Genomic DNA, 13,618 nt, shown 5'->3' on the forward strand with positions numbered 1-13,618 from the left:
TCACAAAGATTGCCATGTATTTGTACCATACTTATGATTTGCTGCTAGGTGTGCATTTGCTTCTTTTATGAGGCATGAGTTATAGCCCGATCACACTCCACCCAACTCTTGATGTCTCACCAGATTCATTCCCTGAGGCCCTCACAAGGGCTATTCTTCAACCCCTCTCTCTCTTTTTCCTTTCTCTCCATCCCTCTCTCACACGCCCATGCTGTCATATTGGTCTCCACCCACGCTTGATTTGACACCTGCTCCCATTGGCTGGGGGCAGGCAACTTCATTCACTGTCCAGTTCCTATAAACGTAGCCCCCTCCACCCAATTGGCACCCTGATGACAGAGGCAGTATAACCACTTAAACATTGGTAAACATGTACCGTACTACATGGTGCAACAACCCAAAAGAGAGAAATCTTCATACTCACCGCTGTGAAAATCTCAAATCCTACAGATGAATGCATCTGTTTGTAGTTTTCGTCATTTCTCTTGTGTATCGAGGTGTTGAAATTTTTATAGCTCAGCTGTTTAGCACATTTTGTTGCCTTGAACAAAGAGAGTAACTATTAGGTTTGCTGTATAAGCAGAAGAAGAAAGCTATCTTCCTTAAAACATGCTTGGCAACATTTTTAGTGATTTATTTATTGCATTGCTTACTTCATAAAATCAACACAGATTTAACCTTAGGCTTCCTTATTGGTCAGCTCTTCATTTTTAGGAGTGACCCAGATTTTGTTGTCATGATCTTTCTAGCAGATCAAGAATTAATCCTTTCAACCTGAGCTACGCTAGGAGTTGTGACTATTGACCTTTGCCAGATAACCCATAATGTAAGACACAAGGAGTTGATTGGGTGTAGTTACAAACTGTGTAGTAAGTAGCATTCAGGATTAGCATTATCTGTACCTTATCCATCATATCTAAAAACAAGCATGCCACATGTTTTGCAATTACAGGTAACATTTCCGGTTTTTTTGGGATGTGACATATTTAGTTTTTAGCACAAGATTAAGGCTTTTATTGATGTTTTAGATTAAATTTGTGAATCCAATGATATCACGGAAACCTAAACTCCAGAGACAAAGAAAAATCTTCAAGCAACAAGTAAAGAACTTCCCACGTGCAAATCAGATGAACATCAATGTAGCAACATGGGGTCGTTTGCTCAAAAGGTCATCGCCTTCAATCCAAAACAACCATACTCAACCAACGTCAGAAAGTCCTCCATCAGGTATGAATATTTCTAGAGAAGTAATTTATTGGCATCTGACGTGATTGTCACGTTCAGACACACTTGTAGTTTAATTTTCTTGTTTCAGACTCTTTGATATTCATATGCTCGTATTTAATGCAGCTCACACTTTAGGCTTGCCTTATATTTCTTGAAAATTTCCGCAATTGGGGATCATGTAGGTCTTTGATTTCCCAACCAGTGTGGCACAGAAATTGAAATCTGTATATTATGAGAGCCTCACTTAATGGTACCTGCACCTTGTCTTGGTGGTGGGTCTTGAGTACCTCAGTGATCCCAAGAGCTATGCTGGCGGTAGCATAGCTACTGGTAGGGCCTCCCTAGCCAGATTGGTCGAGGGGGAGAGGTCAGACTAAGACAGGTACCCCGGTCCTCCAGGTTGGGTGTTGGTCGCAAGGCTAACAACCTTGCACCGTAAAAAGGAAGATGTTTCGAAACCTCAATCAAAGCCTTGGACAGATGGACCTAACAGAAGGCAGCGGAGGATAGGACTGAATGGAAGAGGAGAATTGAGGAGGCTATGGACCAGAGAACCATAGAAGAAGAAGAATGTTATATACTAATTTATCATGCACTTTCATACAAAATACATTCAAGTGTGTTTTGTACGGCTGTTTCAGGGTACAGTAATTTAGATTTAAAATATTATGTACTAATAATAATAGTAAAGACAAGTGCAGTAAAAGCCTGATCAAATAAGTATGGCTAGTAATGTCAAATAACTCTTTATTGTAATATCAGTGCTATTTTATTATTTGCTATGAGTGTTTTTGATCACTTTCTGCCTAATAGTATTTATGGCTAATATGGTTTCTGGTGTGACTGAAAAATGTGAAGGGAAGTGAATCTCAATGTTCACACACTTGTATGGTGACCAGTCATCTAGCTGCAGTGGGGGTAAAAGAGTTTGTTTATAGGAAACAAAATGACCAAACTTGTATTAGGCTCATAACTATATGGTGGTCCTTTGGTTTTGTGTGCTCTGTAAACATGGTTAATGTATATTGTTCAGGTGGTGTAGTGGTCATTTTGATTTAAAAACAGTTCTTTTCTCCTCAATCTGGGCATTTAACTGAACTGTATTGTGAGTAGGAGCAGATTTTATCTCTTAAGAACCAAGCTACTTGCCGACCCGCAAAGAAACTTCACTAACTTTGGAACCAATAACCCAATTTAGAAAATTCTTTTGGAAGGATGAAATGCACACTTTTCAAAAATAACATATTGTAAAAGATAATTCTGGGATATGGACCTCACCGAATTTAGAAGTTCAATGTGAAATTCTTTGACAGAGGCCAAGAACACAATCTGGGCACCCCTAAATGACAAAGGAATTGAAGTTCTTATGGTAGTGAGTGTGAAGTTGAGTAATATACAACTGCACTGTTTAAATGATGATTTGTGTGATTACAACATATGCATTACGAAAACACTTCTCCTGCCATGACTTGTACTTGCATCTTTGACTTTTACTTCAACACTATTCTGATGTATGATCTGAAGCTTTCATGGTGACCATAATGAATTCTTCTCTGGCTGTCAGCTGTGTCAGGTGATTTAAATTTGAGAACACCAACATTTTGAGAACCACCCTCATCCTCGTCCTCACAGTACTGAAGTCAGACTCATCTTTCAACTACCTGACTTGGGTGGTAGCCTGAGAAGAATTCATTAAACACTCTTCTGCTGTGCTACCCACTATTGCACCAAGTGAGTATGGATGTCAGAATGAAGACTTTGGTGTTGAACCTAGTTCCAAATCTTAGAAGTGTCATGGTTTTCTTCAAATTAGGCACACATGATGGTGTCTACTTAATACATGTCTGGCATACATAATGTAATTAATTGAATGTAGAGAAAAGCCACGTATGGACAAATACTAGGAGATTACAAATTATTGGAATTGTGATACCATCTGTATGCTTACATCACTTTCAGTTTTGTCATTAGCTAATTTTATAAAACAAATCAAAGCAAATAAGAGATACTGTTATAAACTGTAATCTCATACTCTCAGGCTTTCCACATGTGTCCTACAGACCTGAATGACTTGTACATACAAGTTTTGTGTTTATTGAAATTAATTGGCAGGATGACATGCTTGCTTCAATTTCATAGTGATAAATAGGTGACATGTGCACATTGAGGCAAAAAAATTATATAAATTTACAAGTGACTATCAGCTCAGGTATAATATTGCATCTACCAACCATTTTATGCAGTCCTTTGCTCACATGGTGCAGTTGGTGAATAAGATATGATTTAGCCTTAAATTAACTACCCTGTGTGTAATGTATTTAAAAATTACTTCTTTTGAATGAGAATTTAATACAAAATCAAGTTTATATTTCATACGCCCAAAAAGTTTGTAATAACAAGTAAAGTGAGGGAAGCATACAGGGGTTGTTCCCTTCAGACTGCTTGCTTAGTGCCTTCCATACTTTGAACATTTATTCCATCTCTCTGCAGACTTGTATGTAGAGTGTTATTGCACTCACTAATATAAAGGTGTGTTGTGTAGTATTTTCCAGTTACATGTTTATGGTGATTCAAGAGAAGTTTGCCAAACTCTGTGGGTACATTACTGAAGTGATTTTTCGTAAGAAATTCTATTAAGATGGGTGTAATTTACGTTAGTTAGAAAGCAAGCTAACAATTTACCAGAGGCAAAGGAATTTAAACTAAACATTTTTCATAAATCTGAAACTGAAATAAAATGTTATTTCATAATGGAACATATTTCAAAAAACATGGGGGGGGGGGGGGGGGGGGTTCCTGTCACTGAAATGGTTCACCAGACAAGATAGTGTCAATTGGTTTGGCACAGGAGAATTGGGAAATGCATCCCTAAACTCATTCTGGCAAGTTAAGTATGAAGATGCTGGGTAGTGTTTGACAATGAACATTGCACTTGTGAAAAGATATCCTTGCACTTCGACTGTTGACAGACAAGTGAAAGACTGGCATGAGCAGGTTACAACATGACATGACCTGCATGATCTCTTTTATAGTGACAGTGATATTGTGATCATACTGTACTTCAGAAGCACAAGCCGCAGGTCATGCAGGATGCAGTTAATACCCTGCCTCTTCCTCAGATATACACTAGAAACTAAGCATTCAGATGTGACATTCTGCATCCACCATCATACTGTTTACATTTCACTGTATGAGGTACGGGAGGTTTGCAAACTGTCTTTCTGGTTGCTAACAGTAGAAGTTTCTAATAATGAGAATTTATGAATCAGATAACTTTGAAGATTATATGACAACCTCTTCAATGTGCTGTATTATCTTTCAGGTATACAGCCACTTCAGTTGTCGTTTGACATGTCTTTGACAGAAGATAAACCTGAGGCTCCTGGTGAAACGCCTGATCCGCAGGCAGTTGGGTTGTCTGGAACACGCCCCCTTGGACTTGGTGTAGCTGTACTACCCCCTCTGCCCCCTGACACAGCTGTATCCATGTCATTACTTCCTTCAACTATTGCTCAGAAGAAGCGAAGTTCAGCATTACCTGCACCTCCACCCCCTCCGAGACTTGATGTGGAGGTATGTGAGGTTATGGTTTGTTAATATTGTTCCCTACCACATGTTACTGAACATAAAGTAAGTGAACAGAAGTTTCTTGGTCATGTGTTAAATAATGTTCTCATAATGCCGCCTTGTAATGTTCTTGAAGGACCTTGCCACCTATACCTGTAGCTGCACAATGTACAGTATATTGTAAAGTCCATTTGCTGGTGTTGGAGTAATTTTGCACAGATCTGTATACCTTCTTTTAGATAAATATTCTGCTGACACTTTATCTGAAATTCTCTGTTTATGTTCCATCTTGATACATGGAATGGCAATGTCTGGACAGAAGTTGATGTAATTGTTAGAGTAGGTTTGATCAGCATGTGGGAAGGCACCCATGCTACCCGGCAGCAGCTCGGCTATTCGCTCGATGCACTCCTTGTAGTGCTTTGTCCTCCCATGCTGTTTTATAGCTGCAGAGTGCACTGCGGGAGTTTGACTTCCTGCACACAGAGGAACGCAGTTCACCTGACCTGGGTCCTCCACCGCTGCCACCCACTGCTCGGCCATCGACCAGCACTCCAGAGGAACGCTCACCCTCACCCCAACCTGTGGTCCAGTTTCCAGAGGAAGAGGTACATGACCCTCCCTTACCATACTTCAATGGAACTATGGTGCTTGAGCTTCTGACCTGAACCATGCCAAAGGTGTCACATATTCTTCCTTGTCCTGTTACATTTCTGGCCAACAGCTAACTTCAACATTAACATTGCATTTCTGGGCTTAGTATATTAACTGTCTCTACTTCCTGAAATTCTTCTTGGTTTAATTAGTCCCTCAAAGTGGATTAAAGTAGATAAGTTCTTCTGGGTTATGAAAGTGATTACCAGCTTGTCAGAGGTAGTTTGCCTCCATCGTCAGGGTAGAATGCTAATATAGAGGTGAAGGAGTGGTAACCACCAACAAGACTATATGAAATCCTAACCTGGAAGACCATAATCCACATTTTTATTGCTGTGAGAACTTCTGATCTCATGCAGTTCATACAAGGCTACATGCATGGGCACTGGAACATTATTATTATGTTCTGTATTTTTGGTTCTTGCATCCATCCTAAAAAATACACTTTGCTGACCAGTAACATTATCTACCCTTGTACAATCTTAACAAACTTGTAAGGATTTGGTAGAAGTTTTGGCAGATAAAATTACATTTATTTTCAATCAAGAACATTATTCAGTGACTTAGAAAAAGTTGGCTTGGGTAGGGGGGCATACAGTCAGATAAATATGTTACATCTTGTAGTTTGGTACCATATGAGGTGCAAAGATGTTACATGTGTGGCTGTGACGCAAGAAACGCCATTCTGAAGCTCTGGTGCAATGTGAAAGTTTCTCTTACTTTATCTCTTTTCCAACTTTCAAAGAATAAACAAAAAAGAAAAGTTCAAAATGAAAAATGTATGTAAACTATGCTGTCAGGCTGATTATTTTTAAACTCTGGTATGGGGAAAATTGATTCATACAAAATAGCCTACATTTTATTTGAAGATTCTAGCCCTAAAACTGAAATAAATAGGCCATTTTTTTCATGTCCTGTAATGTGTTTAAATTTCCATATATTCCAGCTGCCTGGCGAAATAGGGGGATTTAAAGGTTAACCTTGATCTTTCTCCATCATCCAGTACACTGACATCTTTCCTGGCAAAACCACTCAGAAGCCATGGATTCTAAATACTTATTTTCTGCATTTTGCGTTAGCTCTTATGTCACCAGTCTTCCGTCACCTGGAACAGCTAATCATATTTTGCCTCTTGTCATCAAAATGGCAAGTAATATTGAAAGCCAATCCTAAGTCTTCTTATTTAAATCTTTGATTAGCCACTCACTTCACAGACATCTCATCAAAGACTTCACAGGGATATATTATTTAAAACTTCATATTCTAGTCTGAGCAGTCCAGTTTCATTGTCATAATTTAGTTTTGAACATTTCTGAAATTGGAAAAGTATTTATCATAATCACTAAAAAATTTGCAACTATCTTTCGCTGTCCAAGCAACATAATCACAATGAAGAAAGCTGTTGGACTGAAGAATTTCAGATTCTGTCACAAGATGGATACCTTGAATTTGAAGAGATAAGCCGTCTTTCTTCTTGTATACCTGGGAGAGACTGATGGTGTGGGGTGGTTTAATTGTGTCTTTACAGACTGCCAGCTGCAGGATGGTCAAGCAACCCATTTCTGACACATGTTCTGTTTGTCCAAACATAAATTACTTTGAAATCATAAAACAGAAAATAATGTTGTATTAAGTGTTGGAAATGTCCACCACATTCAGGAATGCATGCGTTCTATCTTTTCCCCATGTTTGATTCAACCCAGTGAAGAGTTTCTGAGGAGGCTAGGGCTCGATTTTGGGCTGTTACGCCATAGTAGTAGTAGTAGTAGTAGTAGTGAAGAGTTTCTACAGTGACATTTGAAATGTACAGCTCAGTACATTGTTTCAATTCTTCCATTGTGTGTGGGCTGTTTTTGTGCTTGTTCTCTTTCATAAACCCCTACATCTGGGGATCAAGGAGGTCACGAGTTTCAATAAATAATAAGACCACCAAAGAACTCTCTCATCATCTCAAATGGTCAACAAAAACATGTTGTGCTTTCAGATCTAGTGTCAGTATCTTTGTGACCCACCTTACACACACTTTCTTGAACAATACGTGTTTATGAATAACTCTCTCTACACTCCCAACACTTTGGTTACAATTTTATGCACTTTAATTCATGTGTTTTCCAAAATCACCTCCTTACCTTGAATGTTCATATCTGTGACAGCTGTCATCTGCACATAACCTTGTGGTAAGTTAGCAACGTGGACAAACATTTTAGAATTAAAAGAGTGTCCTTTAATTACATAAATATGGTTATGCTAAGTTGCATTTAGAGAAACCATATTTTATTCGCTGTGTATTTCCTGTAATTCAGCTCTCTAGCAGTCTCACACTTCATACTTCACTTGGTAGTCATTTTATAAAGTGCATTCCCAGGTAATGAAATCTTGGTTCAACGTGAGGCTGTTTGTTCTCTGTTATGAAATCTCTTACAGGTGGGACTCTTTGCCAGTCCAAGTTTGAGTAGTTGCCGCTTTTAATGAGAGTCTTGTCAATTGGAATTGTCATTTCTCTTGTCTTAGCTGGTTCAGTTTTTAATTCTAATAATTCCCTAGTTCTTTTGTCAGAGGATTTCTGAAGGAAACCTGTCACATGTTTTGTCCACTGATGTTTTCTCTTCATCCAATCCCTGGTGGCCCACGAAGCCGCTCTTTCCGAGATGCTACGCGTCATTTCAGGTTGTCTAGATGCAAACTGGATTAAATTATCGTGGGATTTTTGGTTATTAGTGGATGTGTTGAACTTTTGGCTTTTATTAATTAGAGAATCCATTTGTTAACATTGTATGGGCACTGAGCTGAAAAATTCAAGACACTTTAAAATTTCATGTAATTGCTTCTACCAAAGTTTATGTGATGTCGAATGTTATTGTCGAGTATGTGAGTGAACTTGTGTTTTTTCTTTCCTACACCCTTAGCATCTTGCTGTTGGCATGTTTTCTTCCTTAGTCCTGTTGAAAATGGCATGGCTTGAAAGTAACAAATGGCAGAATCAACTTCACTTGGTCTTTTCACACGTAACTAAGTTAAGTGAAATAAAATCAAGCTTTTTATAATGTAATGACCATTCATTATGAATCATGGACACAGAAAATATGTTCACTGAGAATTTCTGATTTCATTCAGTTGAAGACAGTATATGCAGAACACTGTATTTTGACTTATCAGTATCAAAACATCGGGTAATGAAAGACAAGATGCCATAATCTATGATAAATTTTGGCAGCAGATGGAGTGATTTTTTATTCATCAGACATTTCATTTCCTCATATACGAGGGTCACTCATTAAGTAATGCCCCACATTTTTTTCCTCAGAACATATTTATTCAAGATGGCTCAAATTTAGTGACAATATAAATCAATGTTTCCTTTAAACATACTATTTTTCCACATAGTCCCCATCAACTTGTACGGTTTTACGCCAGCGTGGAACAAGTGCATGCATGCCTTGCCGGTACCAGCTCTTGTCCTGTGCACGTAGCCATGTCCTCACTGCTTGAATAACGCTCTCGTCATCTTCAAATCTTGTTCCGCGGATAGCATCTTTAAGTGGCCCAAAGAGATGGAGTCGGAGGGTGGATGGGGCAGCACCGTTCAACCAAATTTGGTGATTTCTTCCCGGGTTCTCAGACTTGTGTGAGGGCGTGCATTGTCGTGCAGGAGCAAAATTTCTGCTGGATGCTTGTGAGGCCGAACTCGTCGAAAACGCTTCTTGAGGGTTTTCAGGGTCCTGACGTACGCGTCTGAATTGATGGTCGCACCTCTTGGCATCACATCCACAAGAATGACCCCATCACTGTCCCAAAAGACAGTCATCATGACTTTTCCGGCGGAGGGAGTTGTCTTGAATTTCTTCTTTCTCGGTGATTGAGGATGATGCCACTCCATTGACTGCCTTTTTGTCTCTGGCTCAAAGTGGTGTATCCAGGTTTCGTCACCTGTAATGATCCGGGACAGAAAGACCTCTCCCTCAGCATCAAAACGCTCCAACAATTCAGAAGAAATCGTTTTCCTTTGAATCCTGTGGTCTGCTGTGAGACTTCGTGGAACCCATCTTGCGCACACCTTCGAATATGCGAGAGCCTGGATAATTGCAATCACACTTCCATTGCTGACTGAAAGCTGTTGGGCCAATTGTCGAGTTGTGATGCGCCGATCCTCACGAATAATGGCATCCGCGCGGTTCAACATGTCTGGAGTGGTGGCTGTGGCAGGACGCCCAGAGCGCGGCAGATCACGGAGCTCGGTTTCTTCACTTCCTGAAGCTTTAACTCTCTTAGCCCAGCGACCAACGGTGCTCCTATCGACTGCACAGCTTCCATACACAGCACACAAACGTTTATGAATGTTCACCACCGTTTCTTTTTCAGCAACAAGGAATTCAATTACAGCTCGTTGCTTGTAACGAGAGTCGTTCACAGACGCCATTTTAACAGTTTACTACAGCTCCGCTATCGGTTGGAATCATTTGAAACTCCGTACACGAACGCGGGAAACATCAAATCTCAAGCATGTAAAAGTACACTTTTCTATCTTCATTATTGGCTGAGAAAAAAAATGTGGGGCATTACTTAATGAGCGACCCTCGTATATTTTTGTAGTCCATCCATTCTTGGAACTGAAAATTTAGGAGACTTAAGGTACGTGTTTTTATTTTAGGTTGGTAGCTTTGTAAAGAGCACTGTTTTAACATAAAACATAATGAGGGCCTACAGTGTGCAGCAGGAAGATTTCTTGTGGAAAAAGCGTACAAAAGTGGAAATTTTGTGGTTGAAAAACACAAAAAATTCTGTACAGATTTTGCTTCACATGAAGGACCAACCAAAAAAATACTGTTTGGCATTTAGTTTGGTAGTTTTAAGAGACAAGTAGTCTATTTAATCAGCGGAGAGTCCATGCTGGGTAATTGATATGGTGTGTGAACTTCACTGAGCTGTCCTAAGAGCAACTGATATTACGTTTCACAGCAAATGACCATGAGCTATGTATACCACATTGAATTATCAGCGTATCCATACAAGATGCAGTTATCTGAAGCTTCAAGTGGCTTTAAGAGAAAGACAGGCATTTAATGTTTCTTGGTAATGGGGCAGAATATGGTTTTCCGATGGAGCCCATTTTTATTCAAACAGTTACATGAATGAATAGAATTCTCATAACAGAGCTTTCCAAATTCCAGAGATTGTTATTGACAGTCCCTCATATGCTTGGCAAGTTACAGTTTGGTATGCACATTCTAGTATTTGAATGTTGGAACCTGTGTTTATTGAAGAGACAGTCAGTTCTCAGTTTTACCTTAACGTTTTAAAGAATGGTTGTACCTCGCCTCATGGCTTACAGTGTTATTGACATGGTCTGGTTCCAAAAATATGTTTAAAGGCCTTACACAGCTGGCATTGTTGGATATTTTTTTAGGGAAGTGAGTGCCCTCACGCAGGTTTCCTTGCATGTTTATTGTGGAGGTTTTGATTGGCCACAATTGTAACCACATTTAAAACCATATAACTTTTTCTTGTAATATTCTTTTGTAGTCTAACAGGCTTGTATATTCTGAGTCATCTGTACTATACTTGCAGAACTTCTTGTAGCTTGTACGAGGTGTGTTAAAAGAAAGACCGAACTTTGTAAATAGCGTGCCAACCGGGACAGAGAGTGTGCTGCGGCTACTGAGCGCACCTAGCGGCAGGTTTTGATGACAAACTGCCATTTGCCACGTTCCGCTATGAACATTAGTCGTCGAGCTACATCCGCTTAACTGAGCACATGCACAAGCTGTTCGTCAGATTAGTGGCAAAGTGACAATTAAAGGGCTTGAAGAACAGCGTGTGTGTGAAATTTTGCTGCAAACTTGGTAAAAAATTTTAGAGAGACATTTCAATTGCTTAACCAAGCATACGATGAGCCGGGATAGCTCAGTCAGTATAGTGACTAGCTACGGGCTGGACGACCGGGGTTCGATCCCCGACGGGGGCAGAGGATTTTTCCTCTAGCCTCTGCGTCCAGACCAGCTCTGGGGCCCACCCAGCCTCCTCTACAATGGGTACCGGGGTCCTTTCCCGGGGGTAAAGCCGGCCGGGGCGTGATGCTGACCACTCACCCCCATCTAGTGCCGAGGTCAAGGAAGAGAGGAGCTATACCTCCTCTCACCCCAAACGCCTACATGGCGTATAGTGGGACAAACTTTTACCAAGCATACGGGGAGGACTGTATGAGCCGAATTCAGTGCTATGAGTGGTTTAAACATTATAAAGAGGGCAAAACGTCGGTCAATGAAGATCCCAGGCCTGGACGACCTTCCACATCAACAGACGACGACCATGTCGTCAGAGTTTGTGCTGTGATTCGTGGAAATTGTCGTTTAACTATCCAAGAAGTTGCTGACGAAGTGGGCATCAGCATAGGATCTTGCCATCAAGTTTTGACTGAAAAACTTCAGATGCAAAATTCATGCCGCGTTTGTTGACTGACACTCAGAAAGAGAACCAATGCAAATGGTAATGAAAACTTTCGTAAGAACATCATAACAGGAGATGAGATGTGGGTTTATGGCTATGATGTTGAAACCAAGATACAATCGTCGCAGTGGGTGGAGAAAGGGTCTCCTCGACCAAAAAAATCATGGATGAGTCTGTCAAATGTCAAGGTGATGTTGGTTGTGTTTTTTGATTAGAAAGGCATTGTCCATCATGAATTTGTACCACGTGGTCAGATGGTAAACAAACAGTTCTACCAGAAATTTTTAGTGTGTTTGAGGGATGCTGTGCGCAGGAAGAGGCCTGAATTGTGGGGAAACCAGACTTGGATGTTGCACCACGACAATGCACCGGCTCACGGGTCGCTCCTCATCTGCAGTTGTCAGGCAAAACATCAGACAACCGTTTTGCCCCATCTACCCTATTTTCCGGACTTAGCCCCAGCAGACTTTTTCTTGTTTCCCAAACTTAAAAGCAATTTGAAAGGATGTCGTTTCCAAACCATAGAGGAGATTCAGGAAAATGTGATAAGAGAACTGCTCGCCTTCACAGAAAGTGCTTTCCAGGAAGCATTCCAACAAGGGAAGAAACGTTGGGAACAGTGTAACGCCAGTAGAGGGGACTACTTTGAAGGGGACAGAGCTTAAAATGTTGTAAAATTAGCAATAAAGTCTTTATAGCAAAAGTTCGGTTTTTTTAACACACCTCGTATTCTTCTGAGAAGTTACACATGTCTCATTCTCTTTTGGTGGTGGTTGTATATATGACAACAGAGGTGGTGGGCTAGAAATTAATATTTTTTGTTGTCTGTCATAATGAGAAATGCCTCAGTTGAATCATTCTCCATGAATGTTATACATAGAATGTACTAATTTTGGACAGCTAAATTCTTGTTGCATAGGTTTTCCTCTGTGATTTGAGATGTTTCTTATAATTTTGGTTTGAATTTATTTTTGAGAACATAAGTATCACTGTCAATATTGTTAAAAATTTAGTGTGTAACCAGTGTGTCTTGTAATGGACTTGAGCAACTCAAGTTGTGTGTATGAGTATGCTACAGCTGATTTAGAGTTTTGATTGTCATTTTTTCTGAAGTAGCTAATAATATTAAACAAGTTCTCCTAATAGAATACTACAGATTTTTTCAAACAATCTTGTGTGTGAGTACAAATGGAGCTGATTTACACAGTATTCATATTGGGATTGCAACTTTGTTTAATACATTACATAATAAATTGTTCGTGAAAGGATTCTGATTAAGGTTTGTACTGGAAATTCAGTATCAAATCTACTATTTTTGTATTATGTCATGAATCTGAGATCACACTTAAAAGGGTGTCCGTGAAGCTTTCAAAATGTTTTAGTAAGTGTTCACAGATATGAGTCAGTATTGTTTTATATTTTATTCTAAATTTATTTCTAAGATTATCATTTATATCTTAGAAAAAGCTTGAATGTGCATACGAATCTTGTGATCAGGTAACTTGATGTGAAGCCGCAAAATATCACCCTGCATAGTGAATGTTTTATGCAGATCCTAAATATAAAGCATAATACAATAGAGGAGATTTAATTTCTTAGACAAAGAAGTACAGAAAAAGTGCAGCAAAGTGATTAATTTGACTTGCCTTGAGAAATTATGTTAAATGGTGTTTACTCAGTGTGATATTGAAATACCAGTGGCAGATTTTGAAATATTACGTTATGC

At 39.6% G+C, this 13,618-nt stretch overlaps 1 protein-coding gene across 3 annotated transcripts in view; it reads left to right on the top strand.

Moving 5' to 3' along the window:
• Window positions 1-13,618, top strand: part of Pkn (serine/threonine-protein kinase N) — a 75,722-nt gene that overhangs the window by 43,845 nt on the left and 18,259 nt on the right. For 2 of the 3 annotated variants that reach the window (XM_022062085.2, XM_087348520.1), the window contains exons 10-12: window positions 1,029-1,227; window positions 4,550-4,800; window positions 5,241-5,402. In XM_022062085.2, coding sequence (XP_021917777.1) covers window positions 1,029-1,227; window positions 4,550-4,800; window positions 5,241-5,402 — 612 coding nt within the window. The remainder of the gene's footprint in view (window positions 1-1,028; window positions 1,228-4,549; window positions 4,801-5,240; window positions 5,403-13,618) is intronic. The other variant, XM_087348521.1, reaches the window with a different exon arrangement.

Source organism: Zootermopsis nevadensis, unplaced genomic scaffold, assembly GCF_977971745.1.
Source record: "Zootermopsis nevadensis isolate Lab colony 2312 unplaced genomic scaffold, Znev_1.0 Znev_ptg000013l, whole genome shotgun sequence".
NCBI classification, from domain to species: Eukaryota; Metazoa; Arthropoda; class Insecta; order Blattodea; family Termopsidae; genus Zootermopsis; species Zootermopsis nevadensis.